The 14,536-nt window shown below is 41.8% G+C and overlaps 1 protein-coding gene across 2 annotated transcripts in view; it reads right to left on the bottom strand.

Moving 5' to 3' along the window:
- Nucleotides 1-14,536, bottom strand: part of SVIL (supervillin) — a 112,866-nt gene that overhangs the window by 91,223 nt on the left and 7,107 nt on the right. For both annotated transcript variants that reach the window (XM_011949210.1, XM_011949211.1), the window contains exons 3-5: nucleotides 7,042-7,099; nucleotides 6,774-6,925; nucleotides 2,586-3,252 (exon numbers count right to left, since the gene is read on the bottom strand). In XM_011949210.1, the coding sequence (XP_011804600.1) occupies nucleotides 2,586-3,252; nucleotides 6,774-6,925; nucleotides 7,042-7,049 (827 nt within the window). In that variant the 5' untranslated portion in view covers nucleotides 7,050-7,099. The remainder of the gene's footprint in view (nucleotides 1-2,585; nucleotides 3,253-6,773; nucleotides 6,926-7,041; nucleotides 7,100-14,536) is intronic.

Raw genomic sequence — 14,536 nt, 5'->3', positions numbered from 1 at the left:
AAAAAAAAAAAAAAAAAATTATTTATGGATACTTTTTCTCTTCACTTGTTAATTTTAAAGTTTTCAGTTACATGTTTCCATATTAGATGACATTATTATTTTCACATACAGTTATTTAGGTCACCAAGGAGGTTTCTTTTGTTACTGTTCTGGGTTACAGCGTATTTTTTTTTTTTTTTTTGGTTCATCTTACTTCCCCCTAAACAGGAATCAGAAAATGACTTTGTGAAACTTGAATTTCCTGGTTCTAGATAAAGACTATCTAAGCAGAATTTTAATCCTTTGTAAATTCATTTTTACAAGCTGAATCACTGCTGTCATTACAATGTAAATCTTAATTGTTTTAAACGTCAGATTTGTCACACATTTTCCATCCTTCTTTATGTAAATACGTCCCAGGTATTTTCCTAATAAATACATAAACTAATTTGGGTTTCTTTGCCTATGAATCATAGAACTGTATACCTTAAATGGCTTAGAAAAGAAGGTATGCGCCTCTTCTAGAAGCCCTTACAATTTCTTAATTATTTTAAGTTTTTTTCATGAAAGTAAAGTGCTGTGAAGCTAAGGCTTGGCTTATGAAAACTTCTAGGTAATATGCATCTTCAAAATAACCTATAAAGAAGTTGCTTTATTTTGCTACAGGCCTAAATACGTCGACAATGCTTTTTTCTAGTTCTTAAGACAAGTTATACACATTTTTTAATATTAAGATTTTAACTCATACGAAATATGAAGTATCCTGTCCTTTTACCTGGGATGCTCAACAAAGTCTTAATTACTATTACAACTGATTTAAAATCTTACTGAGAATCTGTCATACCTGATCTAGGTGACTAACTCACACACCGTGATAACGACTTCAGCAGCTGTCATCATGTGGCAATCTGAAATTAGATTCCTCATTTCTTTTAAACCAGTGTAATCATATATCTCTAATATTCTTTTTAAATTGGAGTCTGTTAGATTCTTTGTCCTACTTGCAAAACACAGGAAGAACTTCCTTTGGTAGAGAGTAACTAAACCAAGAACATGGTTTCTATGATGAAACGCAAATTCTCAAACAAAATCCTTCTTTTCAAAATATGAGACAGTAACTCACAGTCCCTACATTTCCAGTAGTTAAAGCGAAAGGCTGAACAAGCGTGCTCAGAATGGATCCTTGGGATCTATAGTATTTAATTCTGTTGGAAGCTGATCTCTCTAAATATTTCAGTCTGGATGCTTCAGAATGCAATGGCAGGTCTTTGGGTTAATACATTTCAGTACCACAAAGGTCTGCTTCACATTTGTGCCTGCCACTTAGAGATGACCAGGTGTGCACCCCTCTGTCCCAGTGGGAAACAAATAAGGGTGTTTCTCACATATGAGTCTTTTTCTTTCAGAATGAATCTCCCTGACCTTAGGTTCTCATCCCTTCTCAATTCGCCTGGGAAGTTATTGCTTGTTTGAACTGAAAAATACAGTTAAGATCCACCTAGACAATTATCCCAAACCTTTAAGCAGGACAGTTCAGTAAATCGCATTTTTAATATGGTCATCAGTTTTAAAATTTAAATTTGGAAGTAAACATATATTCTCTTCTGTCATTTGACTTTCTGATTTCATACCTTTTTCAGTTTCTCCAAATGGGAGCTGCTCTTATCTTGAGTGGATCCTTTCACACAGTGGGTTTTCTAATGGTTGATCTTTATAATGCACGGTTCTCACACATACCTGTGTCCTGGTGTGTGATATACTTACAGAACTAGGCAGTCTAGTTCTGTTCCGTGTATACTGCAGTGATACTTCTGTGCCCTGCGCTCAGATGCTTCCACTGGTTAGTGGTGCTTCTTCTGCTCTGTGATTCTAACCACAGCAACAGAAGCAATCACCAACAATCATCAGTCTCTGATATGATTACAGAAAAGCCACGAAAAGACAAACTATGAAAGGGAGGTGAGACATCCAGCAAGAGGGTCCTGAAGTGAGGAGTCCATGAAAGTGTCCCCATGATACCTGTTCAGTTTTTTTTAAAAAAAGAACATAAGAATCACACAAAAAAAAAGAACATGAGGCTTCCAGCTTTGGTAGAACCTGTTTTGACAGGGCCAAAATGTAAGAATCTTAGGGCAGGTACGGTGTCGTGTCCATTTTAGTGAAACAAGAGACTCTCCTGTTCGACCTCCCAATGCTGGTAATCCCAGCGCATTGGGAGGTCGAACAGGAGAATCTCTTGTGGTCAGCCTGGGCAACATAGCGAGACCCTGTCTCTAAAAAAAAAAAAAAAAAAAAAAAATGTAAAAATTAGCCGGGCATGGTGGCATGTGCCTGTGATTCCAGCTACTTGTGAGGCTGAGGCAGGAGGATTGCTTGAGCCCAGGAGTTCAAGGCTACAGCAAGCTGTGATCGTGTCACTGTCCTCTAGCCTGGGCAACAGAGTGGGACCCTGTCTTCAGAAAAAAAGAAAATCATATACCGTGATATTTCTCCAATGAGCCTCGACCTCCACAAGATGCTAAGAATACCCAAACCCTATCACACAGAGAGGCAAAAAGAAGGTATTCTCCGGCGTTCAGGGTGGTTAGCGTGGGCTGGATGCTTACCTGGCTCGGGCCTCAGGGGATAGCTGTGGGTCACCGAAGGAGGGGCTCCGGGAGGCTGCCTGCTGCAGGGAGGAGCTGTGCACATGCTTTGGGGACTGTGGCACTTCAGTGAAGGAGGAGTCTCGCCCAGACAAAGAGAAGGTCGAGGAACTCTCTGCTGCTGGGGACAGGTCATGGGTCTGCCGGGTGGCACTCAGCTCTTGACCTCGTCTTTGGTTTTCTACGTTCAGCAGCACCTCCGGGTCAGAAGCGCCGTCACCCCCACGGAGGGCATAGTTCTCGGATTCACCCGCACAGGTCCTGAGCCCCATCGTCTCGGTCCTGGGGTACGGAGGACTCGCATCTCTGCTTGACTCTTCCTGTTTGTCACTTTTTCCTCCTCGTTTCTCGACAGCATCAGGCTCCTTCCTGGACTTGGTATAGCGGGATAAATACTCAGAGTCCGCCTCGGGATCCAGGGTCAGCCCGTATTTCTCTGCCAGCTGTCGCCTTCTTTCTGCTTTGTACCTTGCGATTCTTTCGGCTTTGGACTCCAGACTGTGGGTGTCCATGGTACCCGAACCATAGGGTGAGTCACCGTGGACGCCAGAGGTTTCTGTGCAGTATTTGGATCGAGTTTGCTTTTCCAGAGGAGAATCAGAAGCTTCCTCCTCTTCATTTGATCGGCCTACAAGAAGGTCACATGGATGAGAGGTGCAGATTTCAAGTAAAGACACGTATTTACACATAGAGTGACACTCTGTACTGCACACAGCACACACCTGGGTGCCCATGCTGTGAAGGACCAGTTTCTCACTGAGGTGTGTTCGCCTGAAGTGATTATTTACCTGGACTGCTGAAGAAGTCTGAGACCTGCAGTGAAATCTACAAAGGCTGTGAATGTGCATATTCTGCAAGCCCCGTAACGCGTGGCTTTAACTTAAGCTCAGCCCCTTCACTCCTGAGAGCGCCTCAGTTCAGTGCTTGTTCAGTGCTTATTTCCCCTTACTGATTTACCCTTTTTGGTGGAGTTCAGTATTTCACGTGGGAGGCCATAGGATGAGTTCAGAGTCCTCTGGGAAAGACACCAGACAACTGAGCTGCTGCCATTAGACAAGTGATGGATGCTGGTTTCCCGGGATCTGAGAGTAACCATAACTATATGGCCCATATCATTATTCACCAGGCTTTTCTTTTTTACAGAAGTGTTTTTTTCCCAATTATAACACACATGTCTGATGTAGGAAATATCTAATATGGGCCTGGCATAGTGGCTCACACCTGTAATCCCAGCGCTTTGGGAAACTGAGATGGGAGGGTGGCTGGAGGCCAGGAGTTCGAGACCAGCCTGGGTAACATAGTGAGACACTGCCTCTACAGAAATTATTTTAAAAATTAGCTGGGCATGATGGCACATGTCCATGGTGCCAGCTGCTCAGGAGGCTGAGGTGGGCAGATAGCTTGAGCCCAGGAGTTTAAGGCTGCAGTAAGCTATGATCAGTCGTGCCACTGAACTCTAACCTGAGCAAGAGAGCAAGACCTTGTCTCAAAAAAAACCACAAAAAACCTACCAATCATCACCCTACAAACTAATAACATTTTTATATGTTCCTTCTAGTTTTTCATAGAATTTTTTCTTTATAAAATATTTAGTGTTATTAATGCTCTATAAAAATAATTTCCCGGCTTGGCACATTCTATAAAAATGTTTTCCCAGATGGCTCAACCCTGTAATTCTAGCACTTTGGGAGGCTGAGGCAGGTGGATCACGAAGCAGGCAGATCACAAGGTCAGGAGTTGAAGACCAGCCTGACCAACATGGTGAAACTCTGTCTCCACTAAAAATGCAAAAATTAGCCAGGCGCGGTTGTGTGGGCTTGTAATCCCAGCTACTCAGGAGGCTGAGGCAGGAGAATCGCTTGAACCAGGGAGGCGGAGGTTGTTGCAGTGTGCCGATATCACGCCACTGCCCTCCAGCCTGGGCAAAAAAGTGAGACTCTGTCACAAACAAACAAAAATTTCCATATTTGGAAATCTATTTTGAAGACATCATTTAAGGGTCCTCACAGTCTATCTAACAGGCATCTCATTATTACCTTAACCCTTCCCATATGGTCTTTTTCATTCCACCTAAATTAAATATACATGTATCTTTTCCATTATTTTCTTTAAATTAAACAGGCGAATAACTGGAACTAATTTTGGAGTTTGGTATGAAGTGAGAAGAGGGATATGCCTCTTCCCACCCTCTGGTGAACCCATTTTTTTATTATGATTTTATTAATTCTTCCTTTTCTCACTACTATGTGAAGCTTAAACTATCATATACTGCACAGATTACCATTTCATATACACTGAGGTTTATTTCTGGCTATAAATTTTGAGACTCTGATCCGTGTATTGACATTTCATGCGTGTAATTACTTTTTAAGAGATGGAGTCTGGCTGTGTTGTCCAGGCTAATCTTGCACTCCTGAGCTCAAGCTATTCTCCTGCCTCAGCCTCCCAAAGTGCTGGAATTACTGGTGTGAGCCACCAGGCCCAGCCTTTTTTTTTTTTTTTTTTTTTAATAATTGCACGTGATTTTAAAATATCTTAGTTTTCTAGCTTTCTGGCCACAGGAAATTGGAAACTGTAGAAACAAGCAAACTGATAACATCATAAAATGAGATCAACAGCTCCCTCTGAGCAAGAAACTAGAAAACACCCGCTACAAAAAGCAGCAGCATGGCCGGGCTTGGTGGCTCACGCCTGTAATCACAACACTTTGGGTGGCTGAGGCAGAGGGATCACCTGAGGTCAGGAGTTCGAGACCAGCCTCACCAATATGGTGAAACCTCATCTCTACTAAAAATACAAAGAAATTAGCCCAGTATGGTGGCGGGCACCTGTAATCCCAGCTACTCCGGAGGCTGAGGCAAGAGAGTCGCTTAAACCTGGCAGGTGGAGGCTGCAGTGAGCCAAGATCGCATCATTGCACTCCAGCTTGGGCGACAAGAGCGAGACTCCATCTCCAAAAATAAAATACAATAAAATAAAAAAATAAAAAACAGCAGCACAGCGCCTCAGAGCCAGGGATGTGGTGGGAAGAGCAGCCCTGTGTGCATCCTCCTCTCCTAAGGTCAAGTTGAATATTTGATGACAACGATGACTGAGTGATTAGGGAAAAGCTGAGTCATGCGCCCTCAACATACTGTTTAATATGAAATAAATATGCAAGGTAGTTAAAATTACCTACATTAAAATAACTTAAATAGAAAGTTTTCTTGTATCTCCAGAGTAAGAACCGTACTCATTCAAGGTGCAGCTTTGCCTCTAATGCTCCCACTGCTGAGAGCAGCTGCTCCCTGTGCTGGGTCGGAACCTTGAGAGGCCGCTGTCTCAGAGCACAGATCCTGTGCTGGGCCCTGAGGGTGCAGAAAGACACAGTTACTGCCTTTGAGGGTTGAGGGCCCCAGTCTAGGGAGGAGGAACGACTGACCCTCAGTGACCCAATAACGTGCCGAGAGGAATCATTTCATACTGCTGTGACACTAGAAGGCCATATCCGTGAGGCAGGGCAGAGATTGCATGCTGTTTTTACTGTCACTGTTTTTAGCAAATATACTTAATAGCCAGGCATAGTGGCACATGCTGGTAGTCCTAGCTACTCAGGAGGCTGAGGCAGGAGGATCACTTGAGACTGGGAGGTTGATGCTTCATTGAGCTTTCATCAGGTCACTGCATTCTGTCTCTAAAAAAACTAAAACTAAAAATAAACAAAAAACAAATACACTTAACAAAAAAGTAGGCCAAGTCCACTGGCTCATGCTTGTATTTTCAGCACTTTGGAAGGCCAAGGTGGGAGGATCACTAAAAGCCAGAAGTTCGAGACCAGCCTGGGCAACATAGTGAGACTCTGTCTCTACAAAAATGTTTTTTAAAAAAATTAGCCAGGTGTGGTGGTGCAAGCCTGTAGTCCCAGCAACTCAGGAAGCTGAGGAGGGAGAACTCTTGAGCTTGAGCCCAGGAGTCAAGGCTGCAGCGAGCTATGATCATACTCCTACATTCTAGCTTGTGTGACACAATGAAATCTTGTGTTAAAAAAGTTATATCCACACAATTCACTTCTGTGGAATATCTCATGTTCTGATACCACTGGGTGGAAAAGGCAACGTATAACCAGCCAGGCAGCCTGCTGGAAAATGGGCCACCCAGCTCCACGCTCACCGACGTGGGGGCTGGCAGGGTCGCTGGCTCGCATGTATCGAGGGGTGTCTTCCTCCAGCAGGCGGTGAGTCACCAACCCTGTGCAGCTCTGCAAGAGGATGGGCTGGGTGTCATTTTCAATCCCTTCCAGGCGCCTGGCAATTCTTTCTTTTCTGTGAGATACACCACAAGAGGCAGAGTGAGCAACAGCGATCGAGTCTAAAGGAAAGCAGAACACTGCTTTGCCAAGCTCTCTTCTATTTCCTAATTCCCACTATAAAGCTCTTACCTTTTCATTTCTAAGAATTCCTTTTTCTTTGGTTCAAAGATTTGTCTTAATTCTGCAACTAGAAGAAAACCAAAAAAGAACAAAATACAGTATTAGTAGCCATGCGCTCATTTTACTCACTCATGCAACATCTTTATTGAACTGCAAATTTCAGTTCTTGGTTCCTATGTAACAGTGATGCAAAACTGATCAAGTTCCTACTTTCTTGGAGACTGTTTCCTAGTAGGGGAGGCAGATGCCAAATGAACACACACACACACACTAGGATGCATCATTCTCTTCTAAGGTCAAGTTGAATATTTGATGCTCATAAAAATGACTGAGTTATCAAGGCAAAGTGAAGTCATGCTCACTCAACATACTGTTTAATATGAAATAAATACATAATATATTTAAAATTACATACATTAAAATAATTTAAATAGAATGCTTTGTTGTATATACATTGCAACACCTAGCTATGTGACTCATGTAAATGTCACATATATAGATTGGCTAAGAAGTAAAATACAGGGTAAAGGAGAAGGTTATATTTCATCTAGGGGAATCCAGGGAGACCTGACGAGCAAGGTCTCTCTAGGAAAGTATTTTAGGCAGAAATCTCAATAACTGTTTCTAACTTTTGTTTGGTTTAACAAAGTATTCTAAGCTTTTACTATAGAAATCATTTAAAGAAGTATAGACTAGGAGTGTGAACCCCACAGGGCCATCGGTAAGCTACAAGCATGAACTCAGAGCCGCTCCTCCTCCTCCCTCTCATGGAATCCGTCAATGGCTGTAACTATCTGATTGTTTCCCACAGTGCCTAAAGTGGCCGCTTCAATTAGCTACAGTTTAGATGAACACAGGTCCTCCGCCTCCCTGCACAGGCTTTTGCTGGAAGGAAATGTTAACAGTGGTTTCCTTGCTATAATTTAGGTGGATGATGGGCAAGGTAATTACCCCAATGTTTCTGGCAGCACTGGAGAAACAGAACAAACGCTGTGCTGAGGTTGGGAGGTTCTCACACGACACCGACTACCAGCATATTACTGAGATGCCAGACAACTGTTTCTTTGGATAAATGGCCAAAGTTCATGGAGAATAAAGGTCCCTCTTTTTGCCTCCTCCTCAATAGCTTAAATTAATAAGGGCACATCTGAGTGACTCCTATGAAGGACTCAGAATGGGGTGGGAGAGAGAGGGGTGGCTGGACAGCCCAGGGCCAGGGCCAATGAGAAGTTTTGAAAGTCTGAGTCACAGGAGAAACTCAAAGGAATTTGGTTTTCGACTGCTTCAATTTCCTTTTTCTTTTCTCTAAGTGGTAATTTTTAGTAATGGGTCAAAACTACACACACACATGCATGCATACACACACAAAGTTTTATATTGCCCTTTGGGTTCAGGGATAGAAGCCTTGTTTTTCTTCATTTATTTTTAAGTGATAGCCACCTTAAAACTTCAGTTGAATTGGCTTTTGTTAGGATAGTTGGCTTCGTAGAAACAAAACCTCTCTCCCTCTGACTTCAAAAGGTCTCCCAGTTGGCCTCCCCAGGAATCAGCGTAGCTGGAGGCAGAGAAGTCCTCGTTCTAATTATGTTCCTATTTAGAAGACAGGGGTACAATGAGAATGGGGCACCCTGCCATGTGGCCTTGGGAGAGGAGGCTTGGTCAGTAATAACAGCTTCCCTGTCAACAAATTAGCCCTAGTGAGATTATGGTGATAAAACTTTAATGGCTGATAGGACATATTTTCAAAGTATTTTCAAGGATGACAAAAACCAAAGGGTTTTATTTAACTATTTAAACCCCAAAGGGGAGAGTGGAGCCCTGTTTTTCAAAAGACCACTCAAGGAGCTATCGAAACCAAATTCCAAGGGCGCCTAAAAAGTATGACTTGAACCCATGCCTCAAACCCCAACTGAGAAACAGAAAATATTATTAGGGTCCTGAGTAGCATAATCACATCCCCTCCCCTCCCCTCCCTTCTCCTTCCCTTTCTTTTCTTTTCTCCCCACTCCCTTTCTTTTTGAGACAGGGTCTCATTCTGTCACCCAGGCTGGAGTATTGAGGCACGATCTCAACTCACTGTAGCTTCAACTTCCCAGACTCAAGTGATCCTCCCAACTCAGCCTTGCGAGTAGGTGAGTTACAGGCACGTGCCACCACGCCTGGCTAGCTTTTGGTTGTTTTTTGTGGAGATGGAGTTTCGCTATGTCATCCAGGATGGTCTTGAACGCCTATGCTCAAGGGTTCTGCCCGCCTCAGCCTCCCAAAGTGCTGGGATTGCAAGCGTGAGCCATCGCACCTGGCCTAAAATGTCCCTTTTCTCACCCCACATTATTTCAACTGGGTAAGTCATCAAAACCGTTAATATACAGAGTATCATGTAACTTCCACTAGAAAAAGTGAAGATAGACTTTTCTTGGTTCTAATTAGAGACTGTTGAAAATCACTTTCATTTCATCCAAATTTTAATTAATTTAACAATTTTTCCATAGAAATGCAACTAAAGGCACTTTAAAAAAAGATTACAACAGTGCATGGAAAAGGAAAGCAACATGTTGCTTCCTGCAATTCTCGATTTCCTGTATTCCAGAAGGAAAGATCTAGTTAGGAGACCGTGCAAGCCTCCCGTCCACAGGAAAGGTAGACTTTCCCACTGCCCTTCCAGTGAACACTGCCCTATGATAGTCATCCACTTCTGGGCATAAGACAAGACATTCTCAGGACAGGATCTAGCAGACACACAGATGGACCTCATCAGGGTCATGGGCTCAGGAGGTTGGCTCTGGAGAGCTCCCAGATCACTACGGGAGCACTAACGGCTTCTGAGTGGGAAGTGGCCTTGTTGTGAGCCCTGTAACACAGGATGTTGAATGTCTCAGGTTCTTCTAGTGATGCTAAATCACCCCCAGTTGCTGCGACACAAAAATATCCTCATATATTTCTAAAGCCCCTTAGGGACTGCCCTAGATTGAGAACCATTGAGAATCACTGATCCCCCAGTATTAGAATTTCAAATACACAGCCTGTGCCTTAGACATCCAGGCCCTAGGTTACACAGCACAGACACCACTAGCCCAGCACTGCACTCTTTTCAGTCAAGCCCAGATTCAACGCAAAGCTATGCCAAGCCTATTGCTCCTGGAAGCCAGAATCCATCAACATAGTGGGTATTTGAAGGGACACCTTAGGGTCCTCTCTGATCATTCACTGAGGAATTAAATGAGCTCATAAATTAAATTGTCCTTTAAATGTATTGGTGAGCTTATTAATTCTTAGTGGAAATCTACAGTGAATTTTCACAGGAAAATAAAAAAGTCTCTTCCGCAAACAAATGATGACCTCTCAGTCTATTCTTTCTAGCAAATATATTTTTAATTACCAAGATATGCCTCATTCCTACAGAAACGGGATTATAAGAAATGAGGTACAAGACAAAAAGAAGCAACAGAGAGACATTTTGAGTTTTGCCTCCTTTCCCCAAATCTATACTAACATGTAATATAATTAGTGTGTAATTAATGTGTATTATATTACGTATCTGTTTTATATTATTATTAATAATAATAGCCAGGCATGGTGGATCGTGCCTGTAATCCCAGCACTTTAGGAAGCTGAGGTGGGTGGATCACTTGAGGTCAGGCGTTTGAGACTAGCCTGGCTAACATGATGAAACCCTGTCTCTACTAAATTTACAAAAAATTAGCTAGGCCTGGTAGCATGTGTCTGTAATGCTACTCGGGAGGCTGAGGCAGGAGAATTGCTTGAACCTGGGAGACGGAGGTTGCAGTGAGTCAAGATTATGCCACTGCACTCCAGCCTCAGTGACAGAGCATGATTCTGTCTTGAAAAAAAATATATATATATAAAATATGGTTTATATGTGTTATATTATTATATAAACCATTATTTTATATTATTTCATATTATTATTAATCATATAAAACATGTTTTTGTACTATTTTTAGCATAAAGCCAATACTAAAAACATCATGCATGAAAGTCACCATTGCTGTGGAAATCTGTGTTGTAACTCTGTTGTTTTATTTATAAAGCCTACCTACAGTTCTACCAAAGTTACCTTCTGATTGATAATCTTGAAGGTTTCTGTTCTTTTAAAACTTCAAAAAAATTTTTTGTAATATCAGATGTACAGAAAATATAAGAGATATCCTTCATAATATGTTAACATTTTACTACATTGGGTTTATTTTTATTCTTTTTTTCTCTCTCTTAAGTGTATTTATATGTGCATATATGTCTGTGTACATACATACATAATATTTTTTCTGAACCATCTGAGTCAATTGCAGCATGAGGCCCCTTTATCTCTAAATTCTTCAGTGTGCATTTCTTAACAAAAAAGAATAAGAATGCTCTTTAAAATTAGGTTCACCAGCTATAATTCAATTGATTATATGCTGTGTCATAATTATAATTAATATATGGTTCATGTTTAGTAATAGTAGTTATTATGCAATCCAGATACAAATAAGCATCGACGGTCTAATTTCCATTATAATAAGACATTTTCTACTTTGCTTTCAAATACATTAGGGCTTCTAAACATATCCGCCTGTCCCTTGTTTTACCTGCTATGTTGGTCTGTTACTCTTCTTTGAGTAATTCGGAGTGGTACTACTGTGGCAATACGGACTCTGTGAGTCTATTTCTTTAGTTATTTCTGAGGGGAGATGGAGGTTAGTTTTCAAGTAAGGCGATTTAAGGAAATTTGACAGCAGAGCTATAATACTTCATAAAGTTATTTACAGCCACCTACTATGCTTTGCAATAAGACTATGTAACACCAATATTCTGGACAATTTGGTCTGCAGGGTGCTTTTCTTGGGAACCATAGTTTATTCCCTTAGCTCTAAGAAACAGATGGCTTCTGGTTAAGACATTGTTGAGTTCAGTTCTCCAAACTTGAGCACAGTAGAACCTTCCAAAGAAATATAAGTGGCAGGGGTACTGCCAAGAACACTTCTCTCCTCCTTCACGCGACAGCCCAAGAGCCCAGGCCAGATCTGGAATATTCTGATCTTACTTCCCACAGGAGTAAAGCCCTTTAACTTTTACTCTTGGATGGCAGCCACTAATATAAAGACAAGCAGCTCATAAACCAAGCAATTACAAACTAGAGGAATAAGGGGGAGGGGTGACGGCTAAAGGGTGTAGCGTTTCTTTTCGGAGTCATGAAAATGTTCTAAAATTGGCTGTGCCGATGGAGGCAGAACTCTGTGAATTGCTAAAACTGACCGAATGGCATACTTCAAATGATAGGATTGCATGGTACGTGGGCTGTATCTTAATAAAGCCGCTAAAGAAAGTGGAGTAATATATTTGGTCCACTTCATAATTCCTAAACAAAAAATCTTTTTTTTTAATATTATGAAAGTTACGTAGGTAAAGATTTTTAATCCCTTGATTACTTGTTTGTGATATACACTTAGAGGAAGTCCTGTAGAGAAAAAGTAACAACCACTGTAATGCCCAGTTTCACAGGAAATGAACAGAAAGAGACTTCTATAAACTTATCACACATAAAACTTGATGTCATTCAAATAAAATTATAACCAAATCCCTTTTTAACATAATATTGCTAAGAGCTGACGCATAAAATAATTAATACATTTGTTAAATCAGAGAAACAATGAAATTGCTGGTCTTTCCAAATCTTCCTATTTTTTTCTCATAAAAAGCAAAGATATATGAAATAAGACTGTAGAGAATTTAGGTGAAATTCAGGGGACATGGGGCACTGGCACTTTTTTTTTTTTTTGAGACAGTCTCGCTCTGTTGCCCTGGCTGGAGGGCAGTGGCGTGATCTTGGCTCACTGCCATCTCTGCCTCCAGGTTTCAAGCGATTCTCCTGCCTCAGCCTCCCAAGTAGCTGGGACTTCTTGCCCAGCTAATTTTTTGTATTTTTAGTAGAGACAGGGATTCACCATGTTAGCCGGGATGGTCTCGATCTCCTGACCTCATGATCCGCCCGCCTCGGCCTCCCAAAGTGCTGGGATTACAGATGTGAGCCGCCTTGCCCGGCGGGTGCACTGGCACTTTTAAAGCATGTTTTAAGGATTTAAGGGACCATGTTACTTTAGAAACATCCATCTGGTGAATACACGAAATCATCATCTTTGATTTGTAAACATTATTTTTATAATCATTTATGAGAAAATTTTTAGTACAACTGGCTAATAAGCTTAGGTGTTCTAAAAGTTTATTACAGATGATGTTACCATTTGTTGAACCTTAAGGAACCTAACATTTCATACTGCTTTTGATTTTTCTGCTCATAATATTGCCTGTGGTATTACGCATCAAATGAAAGAACTGGGATACAGAAGGGGAAAGAGGGACCCTTCTGACTGGTGGGAACAACCTCTGCTATGTAGAACTTTGCCTAATCAACTCTTCTCAGCTAATGCTAATATCGATTTGCTCATTCTTATACTTTGTTTTGATCATCTGCATAGGTTTTAAGCACTTTAGTTTGGCTCAGATGAAACTGGTTTTTTTTGTCTTTCACAGAGAGTCCTAAACATTGGCAGAGTCATTCCATTTGACAGCCGTTCTATGCCCTATCTGCACCCGTCCTACCTGGACACGAGGCCACTGACTTGCCTTGAAAACTCTGATGCGAGCACAGTGTGGGCCACCTCATTTCCTGGTAGCACGAACGATTAATTTTCTTTTTGAAACGAAATTTCATCTGCCTTCTTGTAATTCTATACATTATTCTTACTTTTGGCCTCTGGAGCAACATAGAATAAACCTATATTCCAGCTGACAGTGTTGTCAGTTCTCGAAAATTGCCACATGTCCCTGTCTGGGTTTTCTTCACCGGGCCAAATCCCCGGAGTCTTTCAGACATCCACCCTCATCAGACTATGTCTTGGCCGATCATCTGTTCAATTCCTCAGATGTATTCCAATTCGGCAGCGGGCCTTTTTTTACTGGATTTACTTTCTATTAAAAGAATACGTTGTTTGGTCTAATTTCTTTGGAGCATGATTTTTGTTTTTTCTTTCAGAGTAGAAAAAAATCTGCCCTTCCATCAAATCTGTTTCTTCCCCTGGAAGGTCTCCACAGCTCAGTCAGTATGAAGTGAGCCTGGACCAGTGATCGTTCCCTGGGCTGGTGTTACAGTTACAAAGACCAGGTGACGTTTCCATCATTTCATAGGAAAAACTAGGGGGAATTGGTTTATAGTGGTGCAGACATTTACTGCATGTGCGCCTTGACCAGTGGAAATAGTAATTCATCAAACACGTGTGAGTGCCTTCCTGGGGAAGAAGAAAGATGGTCATGATATAGTCTGAACCTGCTGTTCGCAGCCCAGCAGGGAAGCTACGAGATGTTAAATGCAAAAGCCCTGGCCGGGCGCGGTGGCTCATGCCTGTAATCCCAGCACTTTGGGAGTCCGAGGCGGGCGGATCACGAGGTCAGGAGATCGAGTCCATTCTGGCTAACACGGTGAAACCCCGTCTCTACTAAAAATACAAAA

The sequence above is a fragment of the Colobus angolensis genome, unplaced genomic scaffold (genome assembly GCF_000951035.1).
Source record: "Colobus angolensis palliatus isolate OR3802 unplaced genomic scaffold, Cang.pa_1.0 Scaffold293, whole genome shotgun sequence".
NCBI lineage: Eukaryota > Metazoa > Chordata > Mammalia > Primates > Cercopithecidae > Colobus > Colobus angolensis.
The sequence above is the reverse complement of the archived record's forward strand: the minus strand, read 5'-3'. Positions and strand labels throughout refer to the sequence as shown.